Source organism: Mytilus galloprovincialis, chromosome 1, assembly GCF_965363235.1.
Source record: "Mytilus galloprovincialis chromosome 1, xbMytGall1.hap1.1, whole genome shotgun sequence".
NCBI lineage: Eukaryota > Metazoa > Mollusca > Bivalvia > Mytilida > Mytilidae > Mytilus > Mytilus galloprovincialis.
Genome location: NC_134838.1, coordinates 42,101,630 through 42,113,867, shown reverse-complemented (window position 1 = coordinate 42,113,867; position 12,238 = coordinate 42,101,630). Strand labels below are relative to the sequence as shown.

General features: G+C 32.9%; 1 protein-coding gene across 1 annotated transcript; it reads right to left on the bottom strand.

Annotated features, from left to right (window-relative positions):
- Positions 1-2,519: 2,519 nt before the first annotated feature.
- Positions 2,520-12,069, bottom strand: LOC143074984 (dol-P-Glc:Glc(2)Man(9)GlcNAc(2)-PP-Dol alpha-1,2-glucosyltransferase-like). The gene is made up of 3 exons (XM_076250202.1): positions 11,895-12,069; positions 8,647-8,844; positions 2,520-3,654 (listed from the first exon to the last, which is right to left on the bottom strand). Exons 1-3 carry the CDS (start codon positions 12,039-12,041, stop codon positions 2,542-2,544), a joined length of 1,458 nt encoding a protein of 485 aa, XP_076106317.1. The 5' UTR covers positions 12,042-12,069; the 3' UTR covers positions 2,520-2,541.
- Between the last annotated feature and the right edge of the window lie 169 nt (positions 12,070-12,238).

Here is a 12,238-nt window from a genome sequence, read left to right as displayed (position 1 = left end):
AAGCTTTATATTTTAGAAGGTGGAAGACCTGGATGCTTCATACTTTGTATATAGATGCTTCATGTTACGAAGTTTCCGTCAGATACATGTCCAATGTCCTTGACCTCATTTTCATGGTTCAGTGACAACTTGAAAAAAAAGTTCAAATTTTTTGTAATGTTGAATTCTCTCTTATTATAAGTAATAGGATAACTATATTTGATATGTGCGTACCTTGCAAGGTCCTCATGTCTGTCAGACAGTTTTCACTTGACCTCACCCTCATTTTATGGATCAGTGAACAAGGTTAAGTTTTGGTGGACGTCCTTATCTCAGATACTATAAGCAATAGGGCTAGTATATTCAGTGTGTGGAAGGACTGTAAGGTGTACATGTCCAACTGACAGGTGTCATCTGACCTTGACCTCATTTTCATGGTTCAGTGGTTATAGTTAAATTTTTGTGTTTTGGTCTGTTTTTCTCATACTAAATGCAATAGGTCTACTATATTTGTTGTATGGAATGATTGTAAGGTGTACACGTCTAGCAGGCAGATGTCATGTGACCTTGACCTCATTTTCATGGTTCAGTGGTCAAAGTTAAGTTTTTGAGTTTTGGTCTTTTTATCTAATAATATATGCCATAGGTCAACTATATTTGGTTTATGGAAATATTTTATGATCTTTGTCAGTCGCGCAGGTTTTATTTGACCGTGACCTCATTTTCATGGTTCATTGCACAGTGTTAAGTTTTTGTGTTTTGGTCTATTTTTCTTAAACTATAAGTAATGGGTCAACTATATATGTTGTATAGAAGCATTGTTAGCTGTACATGTCTGCCTGGCATGGTTCATCTGACCTTTACCTCATTTTCAAGGTTCATTGGTCTTTGTTTAGTTATCTTGGTTAATGTTAAGTTTATGTGACAGTTGTAATAAAGCTTAGCTTTATACTTAGGACTATCAACATAATATCAATGATTAGTATAGAAGGCGAGACATTTCAGCGTGTGCACTCTTGTTCTTAAACTATAAGTAATAGGTCAACTATATTTGTTGTATGGAAGCATTGTTAGTTGTACATGTCTGCCTGGCATGGTTCATCTGACCTTGACCTCATTTTCATGGTTCATTGGTCTTTGATTAGTTATCTTGGTTAATGTTAAGTTTATGTGACAGTTGTAATAAAGCTTTATGCTTAGGACTATCAACATAATATCAATGATTAGTAAAGAAGGCGAGACATTTCAGTGTGTGCACTCTTGTTTTACTGTACACACTAGTTTAAATTTCTTTTATTGTTATTGCATCATATCCTATGTATACCCTGTATTTTTTTGCTTTTGATTTTAAAAAATTATATAGAAAACAAAGAATTGGTATCAACACAATAAATATACCAAATATCCAGAGGTTGAGCAAAAACATCAGAACAGTAAAATCTACTAATTCTCTATGGTATGAAGGATCTTTAATCCTTATCACTGACTATATGACTTACAAGATTGAAATTGAGTAAAATAAATGGGTACTGTGTCCATTGGACACAGATGATGTCCCTACTTGCATATCATATAAAGTTATACAGTTGATCTGAAAATGCAAGTTATCCTTAATCAACGAAAATTGGAACCCACAAAAATAAATGAATCCACAGTATAGTGACACCACCAAAATTTAAACTTGATCTGTGTTTTGTGGTACTGTGGATTCTTTAATATTCGTTGGATACCAATTTTCATGGATTTTGTGGGTAAAGGGAAACAACGAATTTAAATGTTCAACGAAATGCATATTTTCTTACAGAATGCATGTGAATTTTGTCAAAACCATGAATTTCAATATCCACAAATAGGCAAGTTTTCCTCTATCCACGAAAATTGGTACCCACAAAAATAAATGAATCCACATTATTAAGCATTGGGTATAAGTTTCATAACATTTGGTTGAGGCAAACTAGATTTATTGAAAAGAACCCAACTTTAGAACATATGGACAGACATAGACGAACAAGGGTTTAACTTAATGTGTCCTCCGCTACAGCGGGAGCATAAAAACACCATGATCTGCTTACCCCTATGAGCTCATGGTCTGGTTGTGGTTGGTTCCTGTAGCTCAATCTGTTTTTGTTCAATGTATAGTATCCTGTTGTTTGTTTTTTCATCTTTTTCTTTTTGGCCGTGCATGGTGATGCAGGTCTTTTTATAAATTGTAGTTTTATGTTGCCCCTATTGGTATCTTCTTGATTTTGTTTTTAACTTAAATTAAAGTAAAGCAAAAGACCAGAGCAGAAGTTTTGAAGAAGTTTATCTGATTAATGATATTTTTAAAAGATCTGCCACATACACTAATGTTGTGGTAATAAAAGGTGGAAATTTTCAATGGGATCTTATGTTAACCAAAATTTTATATTAAAACTATAGAATTATTCATTTCTCATATTCTGATAGGATCAGGGCCAAAGGGGTTCCTTGATGCTAAAACTTTAAGAGAAACGGAAAAAGTTCCAATCCAAATTATGCATGTTAAAAATAAAATAATATACAATCAGATCATTCTTTATTTTACCAAATAAATCTTTGTACATCAGAGGAATTCTCCCATTTAAATGGTTTGTTTACAAATAAGTAAATTGTCAAAAAATTTACCACAATATATAACATTGCTTCTGTCCATAACTGTACCCAGGAACCTGGCCGAATATTAAGACGGAAAATCAAATATGGAATAATAAAATATCTAAACTCAAGCAATTTCTGTGGCACAGTCGCTGCAATTAAACATATGCTGAAAACAATTTTCCATATTTCATCTGTATGTGAATTTGTATTAAACAATGTTGAAAATGACCAGTAAGAATACATATACACAGGAATGAGGAGATATTTGACCAAATAATGTCTACTATAAAGTCTTGACCATATATAAAATGTATAATGTCTATTATCTGATAATGTATAAAGATGAACATATGTAAAATAATGGATCAAAAGAAAAGAAATAGTGACAAATATTAAAGCTTTCACATAGCTAGATATTTTACTGAAAGATGTAAGAAAATTGTAGATTTTTCCTGGTGTCACCATATACGGGAATGCAAAAACAGAAGTGAATGAAATGAAGTAAAATAACTGGGGGAAATTAAGGCCTGCTGTATGGTGACTTCTGTCGCCTACAACAATGCCTTGGTTTACATACACAAATACTAAAAATCCTAAAATAATCATAATGTTGCATACACTTGATTTAAGAATGCGAAATATCAAATATATTAAATCAAGTTGTTTGTTCTGTGGTGGTTTTGATAGTAGTTTAACAATCTGAAATAATGTAACTTCACTGTCTCCACTTGGCTTTGTTGCTGTTGATGGATTTGAATGTTCCTTTATAGATTTTCTTTGGTAGCCGCTCCCACTTTTTTCTTTAAACCAATCAACAATGACTTGTCTTGCTGTCAGACCAGCCATAAAGACTACCCAAATGATATTAGTTTGTCTGAACATTATGGCAATGATTCCAACTAATGAAGCCAGAGCTTTGTTGCCTTGGAGATGAAGTAAATACATAAACAAGACAAAAAATGTTGATCCAACATCTGTGTAATACAGGAAATTGAAGAAGAACAACAAAGGGAGAAGACTTAATGTCAAAGCTGTTATGATAATCTTTGGTTCGATCTGAAAATTAGAAAATTAAATGATTATAAAATGAATAAAAATATATATTACAGAAATAGCAGCTTCATAAAAAGAATAATTGAGCTAAATAGTAAAGTATATTTTATTTCGGTGTTTAGCAAGTTATTTATAGTAAAGAAATATTTTTCTTCATCTGTGTGATTTTTTCTTGCAAATTTACCTAAATAACATTTCACAGTTCATCTACGGTAAAAGTTCTGTACAAGAATAATGAACACATAAAATACTTAACTGACCATTCAGAAGCCCAAAACACCAGCTAATGATATATAGTATTAGTGCTCCTTAAATTTTAAGTACATGTAGAGTCTTACAATATCAATTCTGTTAAGGGTGCTCACGCGTATAAATCATTGTTTTTTATATATAGGATTTAGCTTTTTTTTAATGGAAAAACTTAATCCTATACTTAATAGAAAAATAAAATAAAAATATGGGGTCGTCGTTCATTGAAGCTCACAATCTGCCTTCGAAAGAAGCATGCATTTTTGCAGCTGCATTTTTGTTAAGTTTGTTTTATCCTGTTGAACTAATGGGAGACAAGAGTGCACACGCTGAAATGTCTCGCCTTCTATACTAATCATTGATATTATGTTGATAGTCCTAAGTATAAAGTTAAGCTTTATAACAACTGTCACATAAACTTAACATTAACCAAGATAACTAAACAAAGACCAATGAACCTTGAAAATGAGGTCAAGGTCAGATGAACCATGCCAGGCAGACATATACAGCTAACAATGCTTCTATACAACATATATAGTTGACCTATTACTTATAGTTTAAGAAAAATAGACCAAAACACAAAAACTTAACACTGTGCAATGAACCGTGAAAATGAGGTCACGGTCAAATAAAACCTGCGCGACTGACATAAAGATCATAAAATATTTCCATACACCAAATATAGTTGACCTATAGCATAGAGTATTAGATAAAAAGACCAAAACTCAAAAACTTAACATTGACCACTGAACCATGAAAATGAGGTCAAGGTCACATGACATCTGCCCGCTAGACATGTACACCTTACAATCATTCCATACAACAAATATAGTAGACCTATTGCATATAGTATGAGAAAAACAGACCAAAACACAAAAATTTAACTATAACCACTGAACCATGAAAATGAGGTCAAGGTCAGATGACACCTGCCAGTTGGACATGTACACCTTACAGTCCTTCCATACACCGAATATACTAGCCCTATTGCTTATAGTATCTGAGATATGGACTTGACCACCAAAACTTAACCTTGTTCACTGATCCATGAAATGAGGTCGAGGTCAAGTGAAAACTGTCTGACAGACATGAGGACCTTGCAAGGTATGCACATATGAAATATAGTTATCCTATTACAAAACATGTACTTATAATAAGAGAGAATTCAACATTACAAACAATTTGAACTTTTTTTTCAAGTGGTCACTGAACCATGAAAATGAGGTCAAGGACATTGGACATGTGACTGACAGAAACTTCGTAACATGAGGCATCTATATACAAAGTATGAAGCATCCAGGTCTTCCACCTTCTAAAATATAAAGCTTTTAAGGAGTTAGCTAACACCGCCGCCGCCGCCGCCGCCGGATCACTATCCCTATGTCGAGCTTTCTGCAACAAAAGTTGCAGGCTCGACAAAAACGGCAATATCAGAAGAAAAAAGAACCAAATTGCAGAAATTGCTTAAATTTTACAGTAGGTTAGTTTAAGTATAGCTTATTTGAAAATAAAAATAAAAAATAAAGGTCACCGATGAGTTCAAAAAGATATTTCAATTTTAATGCCAAAAAATGGCATATTTTCACCAAAGGGAGATAATTTGGAGCTTTTCCAGTGATATAAACATTTTAAAAGTCATCTGGGGCCAATACAAATGGATTTTTTTGGTTGATTTTAGTACAATGTACCATATCATAAAGTTACAACTAATAGTGTAACAAATTAATTTTTTAAAGAAAAACAAAATGATCAAAATTTTGCTGATTTTTTGCACCCACGAGCCCCCTTAAGGCTGTCAGATAAGATTAATTTATGCAATTTTTAAAAAAGTAGCTAGTTGAAAAGTCCCGGAACAATGTAGCTAGTTGAATAGTTCTGGCAGAACAAAACAACTAGTTACATCGTTCTGAATATACCATATTTCATCCTTTTTGTAGAAAGAGGGGGAAGAATGTGTATCAGTATAAATAAGAGCAAATCATCAATTTACAAGAAAACCTAACGCACTGAAAGGGGTTTCTTTGGGGACAAATATGAAACTAGAGGCTCTAAAGAGCCTGTGTCGCTCACCTTGGTCTATGTGCATATTAAACAAAGGACACAAATGGATTCATGACAAAATTGTATTTTGGTGATGGTGATGTGTTTGAAGTTCTTACTTTACTGAATGTTCTTGCTTCTTACAATTATATCTATAATGAACTTTGCCCATTAGTAACAGAGAAAAATATTTGGTAAAAATTTACATAAATTTACCAAATTAATGAAAATTGTTAAAAATTGACTATAAAGGGCAATAACTCCTTAAGGGGTCAATTGACCATTTAGGTCATGTTGACTTATTTGTAGATCTTACTTTGATGAACATTATCGCTGTTTACAGTTTATCGCTATCTATAATAGTATTCAAGATAATAACCAAAAACAGCAAAATTTCTTTAAAAATTACCAATTGGAGGGCAGCAACCCAACAACCGGTTGTCCAATTCATTTGAATATTTCAGGGCAGATATATATTGACTTGATTAACAATTTAACTCCTTGTCAGATTTCCTCTAAATGATTTGGTTTCAGAGTTATAAGCAAAAAACTACATTTTACCCCTGTTCTATTTTTAGCCGTGGTGGCCATCTTGGTTGGATGGCCAGGTCATCGGACACATTTTTCAAACAAGGTACCTGAAAGATGATTGTGGCCAAGTTTGAATTAATTTGGCCCAGTAGTTTCAGAGGAGAAGATTTTTGTAAAAGATAACTAAGATTTACGAAAAATGGTTAAAAATTGACTATAAAGGGCAATAACTCCTAAAGGGGTCAACTGACCATTTCGGTCATGTTGACTTATTTGTAAATTTTACTTTGATGAACATTATTACTGTTTACAGTTTATCTCTATAATAATATTCAAGATAATAACCAAAAACAGCAAAATTTCCTCAAAATTACCAATTCAGGGGCAGCAACCCAACAACGGGTTGACCGATTCATCTGAAAATTTCAGGGCAGATAGATCTTGACCTGATAAACATTTTTACCCCGTGTCAGATTTCCTCTAAATGTTTTGGTTTTTGAGTTATAAGCCAAAAACTGCATTTTACCCCTATGTTCTTTTTTTAGCCGTGGCAGCCATCTTGGTTGGTTGACCGAGTCACCAGACACATTTTTTAAACTAGATACCCCAAAGATGATTGTGGCCAACTTTGGATTAATTTGGCCCATTAGTTTCAGAGGAGAAGATTTTTGTAAAAGATTACTAAGATTTATGAAAAATGGTTAAAAATTGACTATAAAGGGCAGTAACTCCTTAAGGGGTCAACTGACCATTTCAGTCATGTTGACTTATTTGTAAATCTAACTTTGCCGAACATTATTGCTGTTTACAGTTTATCTCTATCTATAATAATATTCAAGATAATAACCAAAAACAGCAAAATTTCCTCAAAATTACCAATTCAGGGGCAGCAACCCAACAACGGGTTGACCGATTCATCTGAAAATTTCAGGGCAGATAGATCTTGACCTGATAAACATTTTTACCCCGTGTCAGATTTCCTCTAAATGCTTTGGTTTTTGAGTTATAAGCCAAAAACTGCATTTTACCCCTATGTTCTATTTTTAGCCGTGGCGGCCATCTTGGTTGGTTGACCAGGTCACGCCACACATTTTTTAAACTAAATACCCCAATGATGATTGTGGCCAAGTTTGGTTCAATTTGGCCTAGTAGTTTCAGAGGAGAAGATTTTTGTAAAAGTTAACGACGACGGACGACGCCGAAGACGCCGGACGACGCTGGACGCCAAGTGATGAGAAAAGCTCACTTGGCCCTATGGGCCAGGTGAGCTAAAAAAGGACATGGAACTTTGTTTTTGGGGAAATAATGAAAATGTATTTTAAATTTTGATGTACTGAGGGGGAAGAAGAAACTCCAGCAGCAAAGTTAAGTTGTATTTCATAGCTCACATAAAACAGAATAAGTTTAGTATTCATAGTACTCTCAAGAGAGGGAAGAATACCACCGTCCTCATGTGGGTCTTTGCATTAATTCTCCAAATGGAACTTTGTGACTGGATGATAAGCCCCGTTGGAACTTTTGTGCTAGTTTGTTTAAATTCCAGTTTTGACTAATTTAGCAAAAAGGAACTTTCTAACTAGTTGATATGTTCCGTTGGAACTTTTCAACTAGTTAGTTCTTTCCGCCCGGAACTTTCCAAAGTCAGAACAAAAGAGCATTTTATATAATACAACCTCTGATTTGAGACTGATTTCCCCCTATTAGTGTTTGTTAAATTTTAACTTTTCAAAAAAATTGTGCATAATTTATCTTTGTTTCAAATAAAGAAATACTTGGCATGAGTACAGTTTTTATCCTGTCCAGTACTATAGAAAAAAATTCACATAACATCTCATTGCATATAAGAAAATAACCATTACTGGAAGTTAACCAATCAAATGTCTTCCTTTATTTAACCTGTGAACAAGCTTTAGTAACCATGTAACCTGAAGTTTACAAAATATTCTATAGAAACCCCAAATAAAAAAATAATGGTGCTTTGAATACCCAAGACATATGTTTATGAAACAGAAATGTTTTAATGCAATAAAATGTAAGATTAATTTCCTACAACTGTCAAATTCATTGGAATATATTTTTTTAACCTATTTTCGTATACAACCGGATGTGACGTACCATGATTTGGTGATATTACACCTATAGTTGACTTTCAAGTAAATATCTACAAATACATACCTTTTCTTTTTGGTGTAATTTACACATAATTGCATATATTATATAAAAGTTTCCAATGGCAAACAGGAGGTTGACAGATCTTAGCCATAACACTGAGCACACATTATCAGTCTCAACGCCAAGAGCTTTCCCTACTGGTACCAGAATGCCTACAGACATCAAATAAAGGCCAGGTAAGGTAGTAATCATTGGATCCCACTAAAATGATAAAAAAAATGACTTTTTCTACCAAAATATATCTTGATTGAAAAATATCAGTCAAAAAGAGTTGCATGTATCACTTTCCAATCAATCTCAGTTTAATAGTAATCTAAAATACAAAACTTGAAAATGTAAATATATATTTCTGTAAATTTTTCACAACTTCATGATACAGTCTAATACTGAGCATTGATACAAAAACATTATAAGACCTCACAAAGATTTTGTAAAGATATTAATATGGTATAAGAAAAAAATAGAAAATTAGAATTTAAACCATTCAGGTATCCTCATTTCCAGTTTGAAGACATGGAGAATAGCACTAAATGTTAGGTTGACGTATACTTTTTTGAATTTAAAACATTACACTGGTACATTTTATAAGTTAAACCTGTACCACCTGTTGCAAGATGGTAGGTGTCAAAAAACTTATAACTTGTACAAAAACCCTGTACAAATTATAATTTGTACAAACTTACATCTTGTACACAACATATATACAGTATTTGTTCAGTGTATTTATATACAGGGTATCAACAAATAAATAACCATGGATTCATTATTATTTGTGTGATAACAATGTATGTAGATTTCATTGCTGAAGGTGAACCACAATTTTATGTTCAATAACCTACACATTTTCGAAAATATTAGAATTTTACAAACCCACAAAATCAAATATCCACTTGACCTCAATCTACGAAAATTGGTACTCATTAAAAATAAATGAATCAACAGTATACATTTTCCTACCCTGTACAAATAGTGTGGAGGGTCTCATTGGGGTCTAAGCGTGACGCAGGATTGTCGATTTTTTGTAAGGGTGACAAGTGAAAGTCAAATTATTGTGCAGTGAAAACGGGAAATGAAGTCTAGCGGGACACAGGAAATTACAAGAAAATGAGAATTGCTTACATACATTTGTACTATAATACTATAATGAGACCCGCAGTGTATGGCAGTATGATTCTTCTTGCAGTATTTAATTCTTTTTTTCTCAATCACCACTTTTTACAACATTAAAACAAATTCACAATAGTTTACTACCATTGTATTTAACATAAAATGAAAAGATAGTAACTTTTCTTTCTGAATCCTCATAAATCTCAAACCAACCAGGTATATTGGTATTTCATGAGGAAAAACCAAAAAGGTTCCCTTTGCGATTATACTATTACTCCAAATAATTATGATGTCTTGAAAGGCTATTTAATATTTTATGTAATTCCTTACGTACTGCAGAAAAAATAAAAATTGACTTTCAAGACATTGTTATTTTTAACTATAAACATGATAAATATACTATGATCATATCATGATCACATCTTCTTATTTTTATATACATGATACTTTAAAATTGACAACTTTCACATTTGTGCCATTTCTCATACATTTTCTTTGTCACATTAGAAGAGAAGGTTACTGCTTTCAAAGAAAGCTATTAAACCATGAGTTCTAAATGGTGAAGTTTTGATGTTAAATATTTTTTTTTAATAATTCTATCAATTTATGTTATTTTTTAAATGTGCTTTTTGACAACTGAAGATAAAATGAATGTCATCTTCATATATAATGCAAACTTTCACAATGCCTGTCCTTTTCTATGATCTTCTATTGAAAAGGCGTTTCTAAAATTAATTTTCTAAAGTCAAAATTGTTTATACTTCGAGATTCAGGGTTACATACATGGATTCTCCATGTATGTAACCATTGTAACTTGATTCCCCATGTATGTAACCATTGTAACCTGAATCTCCATGCATGTAACCATTGAAACCTGATTCCCCATTTATGTAACCATTGTAACCCAATTCTCCATGTATGTAACCATTGTAAATTAATTTCCCATATATGTAACCATTGTAACCTATTTCTCCATGTATGTCACCATTGTAACCTATTTCTCCATCCATGTAACCATTATAACCCAACGTCCCCATGCATGTAACCATTGTAACCTATTTCTCCATGCATGTAACCATTGTAACCTGATTTCCCATGCATGTAACCATTGTAACCTGACTTTCCCAGGCTAGTTACCATTTTTTACTTGATTCCCCATGCACAGCCATACATGTACAGTTTGCAACAGATAAAGCCGCTATTGCATGTCATTTACTTAACGTCCATGTGTGTAACCAATGTAACCAATGTAACCATTGCTTCAATGGGGGTAACAAAACAAGATACCTTAATTCAGGTGCACATTTTGTGCCATATCTAAGTTAAAATCATCCTTTTCTAAATTTTACTAACGCCATCACGAGTTGGTTGACTTTTATAAAACATCTGTTTCACAGATGATAGCGGAATGTTCCTCAGTAATGTTGTAACTACAATCCTGTTGAGTGTTCCATTTTCACAATTGTGACTTAGGCAGCAACCATTTGATTATCTGGGGGGGGGGGCTATGGATTTTTTTGGAAAAAAAATTAATTTGTTTTTTATTCTGAGAAAAAAAAATTGTTTGTTTCCCCTTCAGCTGCCACTATATGTAATGCTAAAATTGAAAGAAAAAAATTGTTTTCGACTTGTCGCGAACAAAAAAGATTGTTTTTCGCCGCCGGCAAAAAAAAAGTTTGTCCAGAAAAAAAATCCATAGCCCCCCACCCCCCCAGAAAATCAAATGGTTGCTGCCTTACCAAATTAAGACTTATTACTGGGTGTGTGCTAACATAAGCATGTGTGGAGCAGGATCTGCTTTTTAACCCTTCTGCAGTACCTGAGATCAACTGGGGTTCTTGTTGCTTAGTCCTTATTATCCTATGTTGTGTTTTGTATACTATTGTTTGTCTGTTTCTTTTTTAGCCATGGTGTTGTTCGTTAATTTTTGATTTATGAGTTTGAATGTCTGGCATCTTGAATCGCCCCTTTTTTATGGTTAGATTATAAACATCACAATTTAAAAATTGATTGTTAAAGGACATCATTTACTCATTCATATAAACATTGATAAAACAACCCAGATCAATTATTCCAAACCTAAACTAGTAAGAGAAAAAACTTTGCATCATGAATGGTATACTGTAGTGTAGAAAATATCTTACATGACTAAAATTTCCTTGACAATATTGTTTGGCTTGAGGAATATGAAAAATCTCATCCATGTATGGATCTTCCTGTTCATTATGAATGGCAAAAAAGGTTAATGCAAACAATAATACAAGAAAGGCCAGAGCCACTGGAAAGTTCATGATGCAACAATTAACTGGAAAGCTCTAGAGAGACTCCTAAAATCTTTAATATGGGGAGCAGTTATTGCCTTTATTCTCAAGTTTTGAGAAATATTCATTCCTTAGGTAACCTCTGTCTAAGCAATATATGTATGCATCTGAAATTAATTTTCAATAAGATAGAATATTCAAAATATAGACATATGTATATGAAAAAA